Source organism: Lissotriton vulgaris, chromosome 1_1 (genome assembly GCF_964263255.1).
Source record: "Lissotriton vulgaris chromosome 1_1, aLisVul1.2, whole genome shotgun sequence".
NCBI classification, from domain to species: domain Eukaryota; kingdom Metazoa; phylum Chordata; class Amphibia; order Caudata; family Salamandridae; genus Lissotriton; species Lissotriton vulgaris.
Window position 1 is genome coordinate 1,894,594,411 of NC_141685.1, and position 21,687 is coordinate 1,894,616,097.

The window sequence follows — 21,687 nt, forward strand, 5'->3', positions numbered from 1 at the left end:
TGACCTTTGCCGGGAACGGGAGCAGGGAGATGGGCCGAAAGTTCTTGAGGTCCTTGGGGTCCGCCTTGGGCTTCTTGAGGAAGGAGTTGATTTCGGCGTGCTTCCAGCTTTCCGGAAATGTTTCGAAGGGGATGTTGATGACCTTCCATAGTTGGGGTGCGATGGCTGCATCTGCTTTGTTGAATACGTGGTGTTGGCACGGATCTGACGGAGATCCTGAGTGGATGGAGTTCATGACCTTGCGTGTCTCGTTGACGTTGGAGCAGGAGGTCAGGCGGATGGCGCTGGCAGTGCTCACAGGGGAGGTGGAGTCTGGCATAGTCGGGCGGTTATGGTGCTGGAGCTGTCGCGAATGTCAGCGATCTTGCGGTGGAAGAAGATGGCTAGTGAGTTGCACAGTTCTTGTGAGGGCGGGATGTCGTTGGCGTTGGCACTGGGGTTGGAGAGTTCCTTTACAATGCTGAAGAGTTCTTTGCTGTGTGTACGTTGTTGTCCAAGCGGTCTTTTATGGAGGATCTCTTGGCTGCGGGCTGCGGCATCTGGGAAGGTGGGGTCGGTGGGTGGGTTCTGGGCAAGGGTGGGGATCAGCCGGTCTTCAGTGACTTTGCTCCAGCAGCGGTGAGGCAGCTGTTGGGTGCGGTGGTGCGTGGTTGGTTTCTTAAAGGTGAAATGAATGCAGTGGTGGTCGGTCCAGTGGAGTTCGGTGGTGTGGTCGAAGGTGACGTGGGTGCCTGTGGAGAAGACGGGGTCTAGCGTGTGGCCGGCGGCGTGGGTGGGTGTGGTGACGAGTTGTTTGAGGCCGAGGTTGGCGAGGTTGTCGATCAGGGTGGCGAAGTTTGCGTCGTTAGAATCATCGAATGTAATCATCTCAGTTCCCATGATTCAACATGCAGACATTCCCAAGTAAACTATGATCTGTTAGGGAATCAAGCAGCTTCACATAACTTCTGTGCAACCCCACCAGGGGCCGGTACACCTCTTCTGGCAGATGCCTGCAATTTAATTTTCCCTCCACTACACACCGCATCCGGACAGTTGAAACTTGCTTGTCACAGGAGCACTGCCAAAACCAAATCTTAGGCAGTCAAAAATTAGATGGTATCCTTTTCTAAAATAGACACTTTGAGGCATTCACCACAAGAACAACAAATGTACTGTTACAAGATCGAAAATTTAAAACCATATTGACTCATTTAACGAAAATAACATCGAAGCGCATACTGGGTGCCGATTTGTGAATTAAGACCCTAATTTCACCAGTATCCACAGGGATAGGTGTAGGGAGACCTGGAGACGTCGACATAGCGTAAATCAACGTAATAGCATTTCAGAAATAAGAAAGTAGGTCACCACCAGGAACAAGAACACTCTGGGGAATAATGGAAATGTTTCTCCACAATAGTAAGTATCTTTGCTCGCTAAAACTTTACACTATAGCCTCTGTGTCACTGGGGACACCATTTCACAATCCTAACATTTATTTATACAAACCATTGTAAAGGAGGAGTATTTGGTTCAGTTGAAGTGAAGAAAGACTAGAACTCACAGAATACACCAGTATAGCCCAAGACTGACTTAACGTTTAGCCCCCCCAAAGAAAAAAAAAAAGCATAGGTCTCGCCTTTGGGACCTTATAATTGGTTAGTTATGCATCACATTATAAACAGGCTATGCGCCATGGGTGGGACAAAGAGATGCTAGATGCTGGGCAGCCTATAATAAATAAAGGCAGCAAACAGAAAGCAAGTAACTGTAATTTACAAAACATGAAGCCACCTGTAAGTAATGGGCAAAATGTATTCTGAAGGAGGTTTTAATGCCCTGTGTATATATGTGTATGCATGTGTATATACTGTATGTGTGATCATACCGGTGTGATATGTGGGTGTTTGAATGTATATGTGTGCATATGTTGCATGTGTGTTTGAGTGCCTGAATGTATTTATGTCTCTATGTATCTGAGTGTAGGGATATATGCTTTGAACGACTACAGAGCCTGTTCATGCATTTGTGCCAGGGTGTCGCGTGGGCGTGTACAGGCCTATATCGGTGTGCACATGCATCAGTGTGTGTATATTTATGTATGTGTATACGGCCGGACAGGAATGTAAGTGGGTATGTGTGTGCACGTGTATATGACCGGACTAGGATGTAAGTGGGTATGTATGTGCGCGTGTATATGGCAGGACTGGGACATTACATTGTGAGCTGCACATTTGATAAAGATGTATCTTAAAATATTTTTTCTCATTTAGCCCTTTTATTTATATTACGGAGAATATGTGCACTGCATGCAGTAAAATACAATTTTTGTACTTGATAATGTTGGACTTCACACTGTTGGCTAATAATGAAACACTTATGTGCCAGCATAACAGTCTGTTGCCTTGCCCGTTAATTCTGGTCCGTTGTCATAGGAACGTCCGGGATACATTTGTGCACAATTCATATTTTAGCACTCGTTCATTAGGTAAGGGACACTATTACAGTCAGTGGAAATACGACACAAGGGAAGCTGAGATTGTTCACAACTGCTGTACAGTGCTTTCACTTATCGTGGTGAAAACTAGCACACGGATACATATGTTTAAAGAGAATGCAGTGTAAAGAAGGGTACCAAGATACTCCTGCTTCACTGTGACTCAGGAAGGAGTTTACACCAAGCCAGGATACTACCATCCTTCAAACTCCACTGGTTTATTTCCCTCGAATCATGTTCACAGGTGGCGTTTGTGTAGGAAAAAACAGCAACATTTAGATTTTGGCACCTAAGAACGAGGGGAAAACACAGAGTTTGTTGTCAAGAGGTGCAGCGCACTAAAAACGCGCTTGTACATACTGCACCCTGTGGTATCACCTAAAGTATTAGCAATGAATTAAACATAGGGTGAATCAGCAATTGCTTAGCAGTGCTGTGTAACTTCAGCATTACTGCCCATTACTGCAGGCCTCAGCAGACAGAAGCCCGGGTGATTGCTTTAACAAGGGGTGGGACCCTGACGTAGAGGGAGCGCTTCTGGCTGGTGCGCAGAGACCCCGAGCTGATAATGCTGTTTATCATCTGCTCCCGGACATCGTGTATGTTTGCTTCAATGCTGTTGTACTTGGAAAGGGAAAACACGAGGATAAAATGCTTGCAACACACAGTGTCTCACACACACTGCCTCACACACACACACACACACACACACACAGTGTCTCACACACACTGTCTCACACACACACACACAGTGTCTCACACACACACAGTATCACACACAGACAAACACACACAGTGTCTCACACACACACACTGTGTCTCACACACACAGTGTCTTACACACACACACACACAAGGTGTCTCACACACACAGTGTCTCACACACGACTTTCCGCTCTTGTCCCCCACCTCTCTATACCTTCTGTTCCTACCCTGCCAGGTCTCAACCTTGCCCCCTACCCGGATCTCTTGCTGCCCGTTGCCAGCCTGCTCCGCCTTCCTTCACTGCCAGCCCCCCTCCCTCCCTGCAGCACCGCCAGGCAGCCCTCGGTGCGAGCCCAGACATGAATACAAACCCCCACCCAACACCTCTCCTCCAATGCGAGACGCAAGAGTGAGGGGCAGGGGTGAAGGAAATCGCACATACTCGTAAGAAGGGAGGGCATTGAGGCGCTGGACATCCGCGACAGGGGGGTGCGGGGGGGGGGGGGGGAGAGTCTTGTTGCAACACAGACTGGTGGCGTTATTTTTGTTGGAATAAAAAAATACATAGGTTCGCGGATCCTCGGAAGCCTGATGCAAGCAATTGTAATCCGTTTCTACGAGCCGGGGACGGGGTGCAGAAGGGGTTGGGGTCGAACAAGAGGTAGCACCAGTGCTCTTTCCACCCCTCTTCCAAATACATTCATTTCTCGGGATCAAATTGCTCTTTGGTGGTATGAAATCTCCCGCGAACCAATCCCACCAGGTCGGGAATGGCGACCCTGCTTGGAGCAGAGCTCGAGTCAGATATTCCCCGCAGACCGCTTCCGCCCGGCTGCCCGTCAGAAGCCATCTTGCTGCGAATGCCTCACGCCGCCAGGAGTGCAGCTTGTGGAACTGATGAGGGGAGTAGCACTGCACAGCCGTGCGCTGCTGCTAATCCCGGGACTGAAGAAACACATACATCATCTGCCACATAGGTTGGCATTTCAAGTAAAAAACCTTCACATTGTGTAAGATGTTGGACAAATGATGACCATATGCATGTTTGTCTCGCTGCAGATAGCTCGGCCTCCTCGGCTGGGGAAAAGCTGAGCTAGCCTTTTATCCCCCTCTCTCTCTCTCTCCACAGACACAGTTTAATATCTGTGACACAGTTTATGTCCTCTGCAAAAACAATAATGGAGAATAAGGTGACATAAATTATTTGCAAATCCTTTGACATATGCAGGGCATTGTCCTTGCAATAATCACCCGCAGTCCGTCAGTTTAAGATGTGTACCGTGCCACAGCCGGTTTGTGTCATTGTGCTTAGCTTTCACATGCTCTATTTTCACAGATTTGTTCTTTTGAGAACTTCCGCAGCACAAATCAAGAAATGGTATGAAGGAATGAAAATAAGACGTGGCGAAAGAGAAAAATGCAGTCCGCTAACAAAGTTAATAATCAGTGATGTATGGTATGTGGGGTTTTCAAGCCATGCTAAAAGCAGTAATTCAAGCACTACCCACGACGCAAGTTTTCTCTTTTAGCCCCGTCCGCTTCCATAACTTACTGCTGGGGTAAAAGGTTCCTTATCTTCTTTATGGGGACATCTGGACCCATAAACCTTTAACCTCAGCAGTAAGTCAAGGAGCCCGGTCTGAAAAGGACAGGGCTTAGAGAGAAAGAAGAACGTCACTGGGGCCTCTTCTCCAATGGCTGACCACCATAAGGACGCCTGCCAATGGAGAAGAGGAGCGGGGTTTAACCTCACTAGTAGAAAATACCCTTTATCATTAAATCTCGCCAAGTCGACTGCGCATATGCGCAGTCTTTCGCAGGCCGAGACCTAAAAAGTGCATTTTTGTTACATGTGGAAGTGTTTCACCTTTGTACAACAGATTATATCACAGCATTGAAAGGCATTTATTAAAAATGATGATTTTCACATGTGAATTTTGAAAAACTCATGCCCTCCACATCTCTTTGTTACGTCTAGCGATGGAGTTTGGGTGTTTGTGTCTGCCCATCTCAGTGAACTGCACACCTTGTAGTGGGGACTTTGTGAGGAAGATATTATAGCAAACACTACTATCATAACGGAGTCTTTTTCTAAGCACTCCTAATGTTTGCAGATAAGTGACTGAAGGTAAGGAAACTGGGAAGCCTAAGATACTATTTAATTCCAATTCAATAATCAAGTTACTTTCTTTGAACACTTGACTTACCGAAGGTAGAGACAGCAAGTAGAGAAGGCTTAATCCAGGGTGGGGTAGAGGGATAACAACTCAGATACAAGGTAACACAGTATTATCATATCTGTCTCTTCTACAAATTAGGGGCTTAATTGAGAGAGCAGTAGGCAATAAAATACTTATAATGACTTAAGGACTCTCAGTTTAGACTCATATGCTCACATTACTACCCCTGTCCTCATCCCCAATTAATGCAGGCATCAATGCACCACTTAAGCATACCACAGACCATACTTTTTGTCCATTGGGTAAATGTTTGGGAGTACCCATGATCTAGATGAATGGAATTGGAAGGTAATTCTTTTTCTATAGCCCCATATCATGTATTAGAATCTGATGCAATTCGGATAGGATGAGGTGCAAGATGCGGTCAGTACTGAAAGGCAGTGCATGGTCACAGCAAGACTCCTCTTTGCACGTAAATTGTTTAGAGATATTTGCAAACACAAGAAGTTGTTTTCATTGCTCTATTTACCACTATCATGAGTTCCGCAATTGTAAGCCTTGTGTTAGTCATTTGCAGTATTTTCTCCAATCATAAGATTTGCACTAACAAATCAAGTGTAGCGCCCTCCTATAGAAATGCACACCCTCTGTCTTTGCCAAATACAATGGAAAAGTACTACAAGTAAGCAAAGACTTCTGAATAGAGCACAGTAATCAGATAGGATACAGATGAGCTTACCAGGCTAATATTAAAGGATGAGGAGAGATATATATTCAGATAGCAGATGGAATCACGGTTTACCATATCAAATATCTTGAATGGCATAAACAAATGTAAATACGAGAAAGCAGTGGAATAAGGGAGGGACACACAAATGGGGAGCTAACAAGCAGACACAAAATAATGTTTTATTACTAATCTAGAAACCCAAACAAAGTCTCTCCTAAATAATAAGAATTTAAGTTAAAATGTGCCCCCTGATGTATGTGGTGGTGGTTGTCCCGAACCCATGGCATTATTTGTTTTCAAGAACCTTCTTAAAGGTTTTTCAGTTTGACTGCAAAATTGTCTGCATTACCTTCTTTCAAGGTGCAGTGCTCATTATGAAAGTATGTTTTAAGTTAATCTTTGGGTACCAGATACTTGGATAAAAGCACCTTTTAAGTTCAAATAAATAACCAACTGACATAATACATAGGAGAAGGCCTTATTCTTCTCTTGAACAGACCTTATTTCTTACTCAGCTGAGTCAAATGGAAAGCGACTCATATGGCCTCATTGGGACCAGTTGAGTAAGCAGGGCGAAACATGGGTATGCATACGGTTGGGTTATTGGCAAAGCATCAGCTAGGTCTTAGATATCCAACTCCTTGGATGGAAAACTCACCTAATCAATCCTCACTCAAGCCCAAAAGGGGTTTTCACTGGGGTATTATGAGGGGAATGGCGATCAAAAGGGAGAAGCACTTTTCATATATGTTCACAGAACACAGGAGTATGAAAATTTAAATCAAACATTTAGAGAAATCTAAGAGTCTAAAGGGAAAACAATGATAACCATCTGCAAGTCCCAGAATGAGCCTCCACAAAACACCATGTCTGCTGCTCAAATCACTAACTTGATGATACATCTTTTGTAGTGTCTTTCTCTCTACACTGAGATATCAATTAAGTAGTAAGTCTGGGTAACGATATAGCCTACCTAAATGCAGCTTCCCAAAAGCAGTTCATTCCACAAACATCAGAGGGCAGCATCCAATAGGGATTCCAGTTAGAGACTGATAAATCTTTACACCTGATAACATAAAACACAAACAAACCTACATGAATTATTTCAGCAAGTTTCCTTTAGCTTTCTACAGATCATTTCTTATATTGCACTTGCATAGGAGCAATTGGGCTTTTAATGTGCATATCAACTTGCAAACAACTTTTTTTCACACGAACGGTAAGACCACGAGTGATGTTGCAGGAAGCTGTTCTTCAATGCCATAAAATACTGGAGTGCTCCAAAACATTTCCAAGAATTTTGACATGAATTGTAACACCTTTAATCCACAAACTATATTAACACAAATGTCAACTAGATTAACACAAATGTCAAACAAAAATAAAAGCCAGACATCAAAGCATGAATGAAAGAAAGTGAAAACACAAAACCATGACCAATTACAAAAAGTAACCTTTCTAATGACTCCAGAAAATACACCTATATCGAGTCTGAACCATGGAGCACCTTTTCCTACTCCTTTTGCTTTTGTAGTCTCTCAGGTGCTACCTGGTCGATCGCCTGACTCAGATTCCGCGTTATGTCATTATAATCCTGTTCTAAATCCCCACTAGAGGCTAATGATTGGACACGATCAGGAAGACTACTTATCAAGGATTGTGAATCAACTTTTATCCACTGCCGGACTTTTTTCAGTTTTGGAGGTTTTTGGGACGGACAACCTACAATTGGGATCTCACAGTTCACCAAGTGATGGTCCGACCAGATACAGGGTAAAATGTCCACAAGGTTTACCTTTGGGTCTGAAGTCCAAATAAGATCAAGGGTGTGCCCCTTAACATGTGTGGGGGCATCTACAAGCTGTCTAATACCAAGTGAGGACATAGTATTTTCCAGGTGTCGAGTTGGCGGGTCATTCTGGGCTTTATCCCAATGCATGTTAAAATCCCCGGTTACCACAATTTTTGGGTATCATGTACATAAATCAGACATAATAGGGGCAAATAAGTCATTGAATGCTGAGGTGGAGTTTGGAGGGCGGTAAACTGTAAAAATCACTAGACATGAATTATTCAGAGTGATCTCACTCCAAGTATGTCGGCTAGTTCTACGGTCTCAGCCGCTATTTTAACAGCCTTTAGGTCTTTTTTAAACAGAACTGCTACCCCCCCCCGACCCCGGGCGTTATCCGCACGATTGTGTCATACTGCATCATAATCGTTGGAAAGGGCAGCTATAATGTCAGGCAGGGAATTTTTGCCCAACCATGTCTCCGTGAGAGTTAAAACATCAATGTCCTCATCCTGAAGAAGAGTAAACATTTCAAGATGGTGCTTTTGCAGTGACCTTGTGTTTAGGCTGGTTAATTTCAGAGAAGGCGGGACTGACCCAAACCTCCCCCTGCACGGTCGAAGAATATTCAAATCTTCTAGCTTAGTCATGATGGTGAGATCTAACATCTGCCTACCAGTATCCAAATCTAGTAGATCTCTAGAGGAAAATACCTGTCGACGACCAGAAGGCCAGGCCCCTGACCCCGACCGAGCGCGGACGGGCGCAGAAGGGCTGGACTCTGGCGCGACTCCGGCGAGAGTCCGGCGAGCCCGCTGCGCGTGACCGCTGCAATATAACCTAGTAAGGGTCACACGAGGAAGGAGTAGTAGGTTCGTCGGAGCTTGAGTGATAGCAAAGGAGCTCGCTAGTGAAACTTTGAACTTAGTATATATCCCGGAAAGAGTGGATGAGTCAAAGAAGTAGCAGATTCTCTAATGCTTGCGTGAAGGGTAGGCTGGAGGGTCTATCCGTAGTGTATGAAAAGTAGACAGAAGAAGTTTACTTGCAGTGAAACAAATCTTTCTTTCTAGACACTCGAGTACAGTGGCGAATGTTATACGTTGTAAACTAAATAGAGCACTTGCACTTTAAGAAAGAAATCAAGTGTCCGTTACCTTGTGAAGGAGGGAGTCAGTCGCGGAGCTGCGCTGACGTCACTCTGTGCTGCGCTAGTATTGGTCGAAACAGTAGGTGTGTAACGGAGCTGGAATTGTAAAGGAGGGGTGAGTGCCGGAGCGTGAGACCGCGTCTCACGAAAAGGCTGCGCACCCATTGGTTAAAGTTGCTTGCAATCACAGTATTGATTGGTTGTTGAAATCTACAAGACGCGCTAGCATTGGAAGAAAAATTTGTAAACAAAAGTACGTACTTTAAGCCCGAGTTAGGTTTTACGAGGTATATGTGGTATTCACTTAATCCCGAGACTCGACTTGATCCTAGGTACTTAGGGTTTGCGAAAGATCAGTGGAAAGGTCGTAGATTAGACGGAATGTACGGGAGCAAGAGAAAAATGACTTTCGCAGACAGAGTCAAAAATTACTTCAAGAAAGATAAGCCCATAAAAACTTGAGAAGGTGTAATCATTCCACCACCATACTCCCGCATTGTTTATGATGTTTGACAAAGGGTATCATACCTATGTATGGTTGGAAAATTGGGTGGAATATACTAAAGATGACGGAGTTTTAGCTTTTCCTTTAGATGGTACCTTTAATGGTAGAATTTTGTTTAATTTGAGAACCCGAATGAATGACTTACACCCCAGACCAAGACTGACACAATATGAGGCCCTAGAGGAATGGGAGATTGAGGCCTTTGAGAGAGACAGACCCAGAATGGATAAAGGGATAGCAACATTTTATACGAAGAATCAGAGGGAGACCCGAGAGAAAAATTTAAACAGTGGAGACAGAATAGGATGGTAGAAGGACTATTTCCAGTACGTGCTGTAGACGAACCCATAGGAGGGAAAAGGACAGAGAAAACCCGACACTTAATGACTGCGGGTGATTCGGAAGATGAATATTTGGAGGATTTATTAATGAAAAATCCACCGCCATATGATGAGGAATCTAGGTCTTTGAGTTCGAAAAATCCATTCTTTAGGCCTTCCAGTAATAGAAGGGCCAGTGCATCTGATACAGCAGGTCCAGGTTATAGGCCTAGTGGTAATGAGGGATTTAGCATGCCCGATACAACTGTTCCATGTTAAAGACCGTCCTGTGGTGAGAGACCAAGTACGACCGTTCCAACTGCCCCGAATCTTTATCCACCTTTAATTCCACAAGTAGTACATGAAACCTCCATTGAAAAGGTTTTACAGGATCGAGAGAGAGAAGCCTTAGCTAAACAGAGAAATGAACTTATCCAGAAAACATAGCAGTTAAATTCAATTCCTGAAGCCCTGACAATTCCAGTAACTATTGGCCCTGTTGTTCCTCTTTATGGGGATAGACAGGTTAGTCCAAAGACTCCAGTTATTACTCCAGCTGTAGTGCAACCAAGAAAGGAGCCCTTAATAGTCGATGACCAGACAAGTGAATGTGAATCTGTAATTTCACTGATGGATTTGCCCATAAGGTAACCGGAAGTTAGTGCACCAAGGAAGAACACTCAGACGAGTGCCAGAGAAGTTCTGATAGAAACAGCTACAGGTACTCGAAGTGCCACGGTACTGACTCCAGAAGAAATAGATCGATGGACCCGAGAATTAGAGAAAGTAAATCCTCAGCTAAAACCACTAGATATTTACAAGTTAAGAATAGAATTGGAAGAACTGATGGCTGGAAATGTGGGATTAGATAGGCTGAACACCCTTAGTGAGGATGAGCTACTGTTCATCTGTAAAAGTCTTACCAGAAATACCAGTGTTCCATGAGAAACTGATGGACACCGCAAATAATATGGGAATAGATGTCAGCAAATCCAAGGTATTGCAGAAACCATACAGAGCAGAATTTTCTGACAAAGACGTAGAAAACATGAACGTGTCAGGGAAAAAGTTGCAGATAAGAGAACTGCTGAACCTGTTACAGAAATGGGGCGACCTAGAAAAATGGAAAACAAGGTGGGCGAAGAAAAAGGAAGACAGTAGGTCCAGACGCGTGTCCTCTGAATATGTCCTAAAAGAAACTGACAAGGCTGAAACATTGTATCCCATGAGAGAAGTGCCAGGTGGAAAATATATACATGTTCCATGGTCCCGACAGGATATTGTGTCATTCACAAATGATTTCCCAAAATTACGAGAAAAACCTGTAGAATGGTACAGGCAGGTTGGGAGATTTATTAAGGTTCAAAAATGTCTCCTGAAAAATCTAGATGGGTTCTTTGACATTGCAGTTCCCGTGGATTTATGGACAGAATGTAAAATTGCTGTGGATTAGCCCAGTGAGGAGTATGCGAGAGACCCAAGGACAGGAGCCCCCTCAGGGGAGGTGATGAGAAAGTATGACCAAGTAATACTGTATTTAAAAGGAAAAGTGCCTGCTAAAGAAACTGATTGGACCCTGTGGGATTTTACTGGAAAGGATGTAGGATTAATAGCAAATGTTGACCCAATTAAAATAGCTATAAGAGAAGATGCAGTTTACCCAAATACCAAACAGTACAAAATGAGTGCAGAGGTAAAGGCAGGGGTTGTCATCGAAATAAAAAGATAATTGGAAGCAAACATCATACAGGAGGTATTGAGCAGTCCTTGTAATTCACCCACAATTGGAATCAAGAAACCGAGTGGCAAGTACAGAGTAGTGCAGGGCCTGCGCAAGGTAAACAAAATCGTCGTTCCTTGCTGTCCTATTATACCAAATCCTGCTGTGATCTTGTACCAAATTCCATGGAATGCTGAATGGTTCACCGTCATTGACCTGTGTCACGCATTCTTTTCAATCCCATTGCATCCAGACAGCAAATTCCTTTTCTCATTTCAATTTGACAGTCATGTCTACGTCTGGAATCGTGTCCCTCAGGGGTACACAGAGAGTCCTTCAATCTTTATTCAGATTATGGCAAAATGCCTCGAATCTTTGGTCTTACCTAGAGAATCAGTCCTGGTGCAATACATAGACGACCTCTTGGTGGCGTCTAAAAGTCGGAAAGACTGTGTTGTTGACACCATTGCTTTACTGAACCATTTAGGTGAAGGAGGGCATAAAGTATCACCAGACAAATTGCAGTTCTGTACGTCTTCGGTGAAATATCTGGGGCACCAGATAGAGAAAGGTATCAGGAAAGTAACCACAGAAAGAATCAGGATAATTAGAAACATGCATCTACCCAATACTCAGAAAGAGATCAGAACTTTCATTGGGGTTGTAGGATACTGTAGACAGTGGATTGTGGGATTTGCAGTTCTAGCAAAGCCATTAATAACAAGCATTTACAATGCAATGGTTTTGCCTTTGTTAAAGTTAGAGCTATTGGCATTGCTCTTGACATTATTTTTATTTATGTTTTTTTAACATAAATAAATGGCATTGTCATTTACAATGCCACTAGCCTTATCTCTCGCAAATGACACACACAAACACACACAGAGCCCCCCCCCCCCACACACACAGCCACACAAGGCTTCCCACACACACAGCCACACAAAGCTTCCCACACACACAGCCACACAAAGCTTCCCACACACACAGCCACACAAAGCTTCCCACACACACAGAGCCCTCCACACACACCCACACAGCACAAGCAGGCAACAGGGGCACACGGAGGCACAAGCAGGCAACAGGGGCACGAAAACGGAGGCACAAGCAGGCAACAGGGGCACACGGAGGCACAAGCAGGCAACAGGGGCATGAAAACGGAGGCACAAGCAGGCAAAAGGGGCACACAGAGGCACAAGCAGGCAACAGGGGTACACAGAGGCACAAGCAGGCAACAGGGGCACACAGAGGCACAAGCAGGCAACAGGGGCACACGGAGGCACAAGCAGGCAACAGGGGCACACGGAGGTACAAGTAGGCAACAGGGGCACACGGAGGTACAAGCAGGCAACAGGGGCACACGTAGGCACAAGCAGGCAACAGGGGCACACGGAGGCACAAGCAGGCAACAGGGGCACACGGAGGCACAAGCAGGCAACAGGGGCACGAAAACTGAGGCACAAGCAGGCAACAGGGGCACACGAAAACTGAGGCACAAGCAGGCGACAGGGGCACGCGGAGGCACAAGCAGGCAACAGGGGAACGAAAACAGGCACAAGCAGGCAACAGGGGCACGCGGAGGCACAAGCAGGCAACAGGGGCACACGGAGGCACAAGCAGGCAACAGGGTCATGAAAACAAGCACAAGCAGGCAAAAGGGTCACAAGCATGAATTGTAATTTAGACGGGGGTGAAGTGGAGAACGGTCAGTAGGGAAGTAGTGCGGCTGGTGCAGTGGTACCAGGCCGAAAGGTGAGAGGGGCTGTCGCACCCCAGTTTGGACAGTTTCCACTACCTAACAGGGATTGGTGGGAGGGGGGCGCAGTTCTTGCTTGCTTTAGGGCTGTTACTTCAGGGACGTAGTGCACGCTGCTGCCTGGACACGACAACAGGCAGGGAGAGGACAGGCTAGGAGAGGGCAGGGAGGGGACAGGCTGGGAGAGGGCAGGTTGGGAGAGGGCAGGTTGGGAGAGGGCAGGTTGGGAGAGGGCAGGCTGGAAGTGGAAAGGCTGGGAGAGGACAGGCTGGGAAAGGGCAGGCTGGAAGTGGACAGGCTGGGAGAGGACAGGCATTTGCAAAAAAATAATCAGACTATTGCTAATCCCTCCAGGCTTCCATGACCACAGAGATACGCGAGGGCACCGGCAGAAAGTAAGGGCCCGTGGCAACAACTCGGAGGATAAAAGCAAGAGGTGGCTCCGGTGGCGCTTGAATTATTATCTGCACACACTCTGATATGTGGCAAGGTGCAAAACCAACTGAGCAACTTCACCACTGGTGCACATACATGGGACAGCAAGCCGCGCACCCGGGATTTGAACTCGGGGTACCGGGGCAGGCAGATAGACTTCCTGAACTCGACATTTTAAATGAATTAGGAATTAGGCTGAAAAGCAGTCCTGCGATTGTTCTGAATACAGTCCTGAGCGGGCCGTAATCCGGGGCCGCCTTTAATTATCTTTCCTGCGGTCATTGTGTCCTCCTAATTGGCATGCCAATGAGCAGGGGACAGTTGGGAAGTGGTTCCCAGACCTTGCTTGTGGTAGGGACAGTGGGCAGCACAATAGGATCAAGAGAGATGTGGGCAGGGGGCAGGATGATCCCATCAGAAACAGTGCAGGGTTTATCAACTGGCCCCCTGGGGGGCCGGGGCCCCTGATCTCACAACCTGGCCCGTGGCAGGGGGCGCCTCATTAAAAGGCGGAGGTTTACATAATTTCTAATTTAAAACATTTATAAAGCGCAGCGTGGACCGAACGGTTTCTTGGCGCTAGTAAAAGGGATTGGCTACAGAGATGAAAGTGGAGCCCGGGATTGAGGCCGGGGGAGGAGGATTACACTGGGAATGCCTGTTTAAAAAGATACGTTTTTAGATCCTTACGAAAGGATACATAGTGGGTAGACGCGCGTAGGTGGTCTGGAAGAGAGTTCCAGAAAGTGGGGGCCAAGGTGGAAAAGTTAGACCCACCCCACTTTTTGCGTCTGAAGCGTGGGATCTGGAGGAGGGACTTGGAGGAGGAACGGAGTTGTCTAGAGGGAACGTATTCTTTTATTAGTGAGGAGATGAAGGCGGGCGCGGTGCCTTGACGAGCCTGGAAAACCATGCAGGCGGTTTTGAACAGAGAACGTTTCTTGGTCGGGAGCCAATGAAGCTCCCTGAGGAGGGGTGTGGAGTGGTGGTAACGTGGGAGACCAAAAACCAGCCGGGCGGCTTGGTTTTGGACCACCTGTAGCCTCCTTAGACTGTATGCAGGTATGCCATTGTAGAGGGCGTTGGCGTAATCCAGTCGTGATATGACTAAAGCGCCCATGATCATTTTGAGTGCCTGAGGGGAGAAGAAACGAGCGACAGTGCGGATAGTTCGGAGGGTGAGGAAGCAGGAGGAGACCACGGAGCTGATTTGAGAGTGGAGGGAATGCTGATTATTCATTTTAACCCCCAGTGTTTTGACAGTGGTAGAAGGAGTGGGGGCAGGACCAAGGGTGGGGGGCCAGAAGAGAGAGTTCCAGGGACTGGAAGAACCTCCGGTAAGAACCAGCTCGGTTTTGTCCGGATTCAGCTTGAGATGGTTGTGGTTCATCCAGTCCCTGATGAATGTCATGGTGTGCTGGAAGCTGGAGACAGAGAGGGGAGTAGAGGATAGGTCAAATATGAGCTGGAGGTCATCCGTGTAGTTAAACACGGTGACCTCCAGCTGTTGAAGAGCGAAGATGAGGGGGAAGATGTAAAGATTGAATAGTAGGGGGGACAAGGAAGAACCCTGGGGGACACCACACGTGACGGGGAGTGGGGTGGTTGTAAAATCTCCGAGCCGGACCGCCTGAGTGCGGTCCCTCAGGAAGGAGGAAAGCCACACCAGGGCTGCTCCCTCAATTCCAGCCGCCTTGACACGGGACAGTAAGATGGTATGGTCTACCGTGTCAAATGCGGCCGAGAGATCGAGGAGTACCAGGGCCTGGTGTTTGTTATGATCCATGCCCTTCCTGAGGTTGTCCAGGACTGATACCACGACTGATTCAGTCGAGTGCCTAGGTCGAAAGCAAGCCTGGCGGGAAGCCAATCCCCCATTGGCCTCTACATGGGTGCTGAGTATCATGGTGACATAGCGTTCCAGCACCTTGCCCAAGTAGGGCAGCAGGGAGATGGGGCGGTCTTCCTAACAAAACGTACAGCTCCTGTTCCGCCTCCACCAAAAGTACGAGCAGTTTTATTTTAACGTAGCGCTGCCAACCCGTGTTCAATGTTTCTAAGCACTCCTCGTTTTGCACATAAGGCACAGCTAACGCGCAGTCCGTGTCACCTGTGACACGTCTAACTAGTGTTTGCACGTCAACCAACCGTGCATTGCATTCTGGAACTTGTAGTTTTCCTTTTAACATTGTAAGTATGGTCTAACAGTCCCAGCAGACACTGTGTTCTACTTTGAAAAGCCAGGGCTCACTTTCAGGCATAGCCATGGTCAGCAGCTGCTGTGGTCTTCTAAAGATCACAGGGTTTGTCGGGGGGGGGCAGTGGGGGCAGACCACATTCAATAGTTCTTCTAATCTCGCACAGACAAAGTAAAATGCCTTCCGATTGTCATGCATGCGATCAGACAGAAAATACACTTGTCTCATGCAAGCCAATGTAATTCCAAAATCAAAGCATCAAAGCCTAGGAGTTACCTGTAGCCTTTAAGAGTGTTTTGAAATGGCTGGCGGTAAAGCAGGAAAAGACTCCGGGAAGACCAAGACAAAGGCTGTTTCCCGCTCACAGAGGGCCGGTCTTCAGTTCCCGGTGGGCCGTATCCACAGACATCTTGAGTCCAGGACCACCAGCCACGGACGCGTGGGGGCTACAGCGGCCGTGTACAGCGCCGCCATCCTCGAGTACTTAACCCCCGAGGTTCTTGAGCTTGCTGGTAATGCATCAAAAGACTTGAAAGTAAAAAGAATCACCCCACGCCATCTGCAGCTTGCTATCAGAGGTGACGAAGAATTGGACTCCCTCATTAAAGCAACTATCGCTGGTGGTGGTGTAATTCCACACATCCACAAGTGTCTCATTGGGAAGAAAGAGCAGCAACACACAAATGCAGTTAACTTCAGTGATATATCTACACGTCAATGACTTGCCTTTTAGTTCATTAGTGGTATTTTTGTCAGGTGGGCAGAGGCATGAATTTTTCTACCTTCCCGTTTTAAAGCTGTCATTTTAAAAAATATTGCTGAATTCAGTGATATAATTTGATGTATTAATGTGAAACACATCTGCGTGGTGAAATACACAATTTTGAATTTTGAAGAGCCTTTATCATATTTTTACAGTTTTTGTTGCAAAATGTTTCTTTAAAGGTATAGGTTCCTAAAGTTAAAAGGTGTAGGAAACCTTATTTGCTTCTTCCCTTTTACTCCAGTTAGTGTAAATAAATGCTGGCCTGTTCATTGCACATCTTCCTGAATGTTACTGCTTGATCAGGTGAGCAGCAGCCCAGTGCAGTGGTTCTGCTGGGGGTCACAAGTAAAGGTCAGGAGGGCCGCATACGGCTCCCGGGCCCTGCTTTGCGTAGGACTGTGTGTGACCACTTGCTGCTCCGCTGACAGTTTGGAATTAAACAAGATCATTGCTGCTGAGATGTGCATTGATTTGCAGTGTCAAGTCCGCACGCTGATAAAGGCCACTGAGCAGTCTGTCCTCCCACGGTCGGTACCCGGAGTACCATTAATTGGGCAATAGGATCACCTGTTAATTACAGCGCCTAGAAACGGAATAAGCGGATCATATAGTGCTACATATGAAAATGCATTATTAAACTGGCAACGTCCTATCATGAACTGGCAAAAATCCAGGATGCCCAGGCACCCACTGGAGCTGATTTTCGGTATACAGCAGTGCATCACTAAATGAATACATTGAATCAATGTGTGTTCTCTGCGCCATGCGGTGTGGCTTGAAAAGCATGCAGTGCAGCCTGCAGCGTTTTGAGCACCAGGGGTGTGCTCCGTCTAATATATGTGCTTCCATCTGAAGAACCGCGGCTGGCACCAAGCCTTGGAAAAAGATGTGAGACCCCCGCCCGACCTCCCGACCTCAAGGGGTGATAAGAAAGGGCGGTGTACGGGGGCTCGAAGGCCTGAAGGTAAAAGCCACACTTCAAAGAATAGTCGAGAAGAGCAGGAAAGGGAAGCCTTTCATGACGAGTTTTCGAAGCATTTGAAAAGCTTTCTTTCGTATGGATAAGTCAGTGTGAGCACGCTTAAGATAAATACAGAAAAGAAAAGTCATACACAAAGCTTATTTCAACAATTACATTAAATAAAAACATTTCAAACAAGCACTACCTCTATATTATCACTAGAAGACAAAGCTTTCTTTAAACATTTCGGGAAGCGTGTGTGCGCGCTTTCGAAACCGATTTTCAAGTGTGAACAAGCATTTACAATGCAACGGAGGGGGGCGGAAAGGCACGGAGAGCGGGAGGGGGGCGGGAACGGCCACACACTGACAGCGGAGGGAGGGGGGGGCGCGAACAGACACACACGGACACACTGACAGCGGAGGGGGGGGGTGGGGGAGCGGGAACAGACACACACGGCAAAAAAAACAAAGCACTCACGCAAGCAGGAAGGCGGGTGCCGGCTCAATGCCGGACCAGATTCGGGGGCGTTCCCGAGGGCTTTTGGCTGACGTAGCGTGACGTCGCCAAAAGCCAAAAATTCTCGGGAACGCCCCCGAATCTGGTCCGGCATTGACGGACAGGCCCGTCTCCCAATGGCTAGCCTCCATTTATGGAGCTAGCCAATGAGCGAGTGGGGACGGTCCAGTCCTCACACACACACACACATCATTAAGTTTTTTCTAGCGAATGCTTACTTCGTAAGCATTGGCTAGTCAAAACCTAAAAATGACAAAGAAAGGAGCAAAGGACCCAGTGGAATGGGATGGGGAAAGCATGTCAGCTTTTACCAAATTACGAGACTGTCTGTGTACAGCTCCTGCATTAGGAATGCCTGATTACTCAAAAGAATTTGCATTGTTTTGTGACACACAAGACAATTGTGCACTATCAGTCCTGACCCAAGCGCATGGTTTGACTAGGCGGCCTGTGGCATATTTTTCTATTACCTTAGATCCAGTGGCTGCTGGATTACCTGGATGTCTGAAAGCAGTAGCTGCAACTTGCATGAGTCTTGAGCAGAGTGAATCCATCATTATGGGACATCCTGTAACTGTGTATGTTCTACATGCAGTTGTAATTTTACTGACCCGATCTAAGACCCAGTATCTCACTCCTAGTCGGCTGACTAAGTATGAAAGGATTCTGGTGGGTGCAGCAAATGTAACCATTACTCGATGTAACATATTAAATCCAGCTACCCTATTACCAGATTCCCTCATTGCAGAAGTGAAGGGAGAGGTCAAGCATGATTGCATAGACCTGACCGAGTTCAGTACAAAACCACGTCCAGACATTAAAGAAATGCCTTTGCCTATTGAGGACTTCGAACTGTTTGTAGATGGCTCGTGTCTAAGACATGAGGAAGGAGGCCTAAGTGCTGCTTATGCAGTGTGCACATTAGAACGTGCAGTAGAAGCATCCTATTTGTTTGGAGTCAAATCTGCACAAGTAGCCAAATTAATTGCCTTGACAAGAGCCTGTAAAGTTGGGAAAAATAAGAGGACAACCATATATACGGATAGCCAGTACGGCTATGGGGTTGTGCATAATTTTGGCCAATTGTGGCTGCAAAGAGAGTTCCTGACTTCTTCAGGTACTCCTATCAGAAATGGGAAGGTTGTACAGGAGCTACTGGAGGCAATCCAGTTACCAAAAGAACTGGCAGTGGTCAAGTGTGCTGCTCACAAATCTGGCAATGACGATGTGACAGCAGGTAATCGATATGCTGACCAACTAGCCCAATATTGTGCACGGTATCAAATGTCAGTCAACATCAAGTTGGGGGGATATGGAAACAGCTGCCAACTTATGGTGTTTGAGGATGTACAATCAAGGGAAGAACTGAAAGATTTGCAAAACGCAGCAGGACCAAAGGAAAAGAGAAGGTGGAGAAAGTCTGGTTGTCAGGAAAGGAGTGAGGATGGTGTTATGGTTTACACTGATGGTATGCCTGTATTGCCTGACAGCTTGCTTGCTCCTATGGCCCGGCTAGTACATGGAGATGGACATATAGGCAGGGATGCTATGGTTCGTGTCTTTAAACAGACATGGTACAATTCGAAATTCAGGAACATTGCAGAGGCACTCTGCCAGAGGTGCTTAACTTGTCAGCAGTTTAATCCTGGGAAGAAAACTGTAGTTTTACCAGGTACAATCGGAAAAGCAAAAGGTCCCTTTGTCAGATTACAAATTGACTTTATACAGTTACCCCTCTGTAGAGGAATGAAGTACGTCCTTATCATTGTCTGCCTATTTTCAAAATGGGTAGAAGCTTATCCTGCAAAGAAAAATGATGGCATTACTGTAGCCAAGTTGTTGCTAAGGGAACTGATACCTAGGTTTGGTTTTCCAGTTACAATTGAATCGGACAGAGGTGGGCATTTTCACAATGAATTAATAGGCCAGCTCTGTGAAGCATTCAAGATTACCCAAAAATTGCACTGTGCATATCGCCCAGAGGCTTCTGGAGTGGTAGAACAACTGAATGGCACTATCAAATCCAGATTAGGAAAAATGTGTGAGTCTACAGGAATGAATTGGATAGACGCTTTGCCCCTTGTCCTGATGGGAATCAGAAGTATTCCAGAACGGAAGACAGGCCTGAGCCCTCATGAGATACTGATGGGAAGAGTAATGCGACAAGCATGGGTACCAGGACACAACCTGCTAAGCATTTCTGATGAGGGGATTGGGTTGTGCTAAAGAAACACACCCGGTCGAGTTGCCTTGCACCGAAGTGGGGAAAACCGAGACAAGTGATTCTTGTTACCAAAACAGCGGTGAAGTGTGCGGGTGTGCCGAAGTGGATCCATGCCAGTCATACGAAAAGAGTGACTGAAGATGAAGAAACTGAGGCTGAAGGTTGTGCAACTGAGGGGTCTCTTGACGTTGGTCCTGAAGTAGCTGATGACGAACAACCGAGCACCAGTCAAGATGAATGGGTCCCAGTAATCGACCTGGCATTTGATCCCATAAGAACCAGAAGACAAACCTACTTAGCTAGAGAGTGGGATAGTGAGGACGAGACAGGAATAGAAAAAGATAATCAGATCATCGAAATCCATGTCAAATCTGATAATGAGGACGGTCAGATAGGGACAGAACAGGTTATCGACACACCTCCAAGAACTCCTGAGATTGAGAAGGGACAATTAGAAAATAGGGCAAAGGTTCAAGCGGAAGAAAACCAAGGGTTCGAAGTGCTAGAACAGGATCAGATAGAAATAGATAAATGTGTTCAGGAAGAAGAAATTGAGATCAAACAAAGTCAAATCCAGCATACACCTGAACAAGGCCAGCTTAGTTACCAGGCAGAAGAAACAGACCCAAGACCTGGAACTAGTCAGACAGATAGGGAACAAGAAACCATCGAAGCAGAGGTGCCACAACTGAACGAAAATAAAAGATCACTAGAAGAGAGCCCAGTAACAGTACCAGTCAAAAGATTCAAGAAAAAGAAAAGTGAACCAAGATTCATCAAAAGACTGAGACTAAGACTAAAAACTGTAGAGGAAAAGCTTGAGGAAAGGAAACAGGCTTCTCAAGAAAATGAGAAATCTGGAACCAAGCCTAAGAGAAAAAGTGCCTGAATAAAGAGACAAAACAGTAAATATTAGGATCCTGAATGGACTTTTCTGGTATTGGAAGAATTTGAAGCTCTTGATATAAGTGACGAAAGTGACGAAGAAGTGATTGCTAATCAGAGCACTGAAGAAGAAGAGCAAACCTGAAGTTGCTCGGTGTAAGAAAACCTGTATAAAGTTACAAAGAGGGGTTGGAAAACTTCTTTTGAGCCAAAATGTCTGATTCCAGTGTAAATGGAAGACCTAGGCGTAATTGTTGCAAAACATGTTGTCAAATATGTGTATGTAGTATAGCACTAATTCTGATACTCTGGATAGGACTGACTAGAATTCCTTCTATGATGAGCGAAAACCCAAGTCTGTACCC

The 21,687-nt window shown here is 46.1% G+C and overlaps 1 protein-coding gene and 1 pseudogene across 2 annotated transcripts in view; one reads left to right on the forward strand and one right to left on the reverse strand.

Moving 5' to 3' along the window:
* Nucleotides 1-21,687, reverse strand: part of GXYLT1 (glucoside xylosyltransferase 1) — an 89,017-nt gene that overhangs the window by 59,794 nt on the left and 7,536 nt on the right. The window contains exon 2 of one of the 2 annotated variants that reach the window (XM_086919476.1): nt 7,068-7,160. The exons of the other annotated variant lie outside the window; for it this stretch is intronic. Within the exon in view, the coding sequence (XP_086775602.1) occupies nt 7,068-7,160 (93 nt within the window). The remainder of the gene's footprint in view (nt 1-7,067; nt 7,161-21,687) is intronic. 2 annotated transcript variants of the gene reach the window in all.
* LOC147751355 (histone H2A.Z pseudogene) lies at nt 16,258-16,688 on the forward strand (annotated as a pseudogene).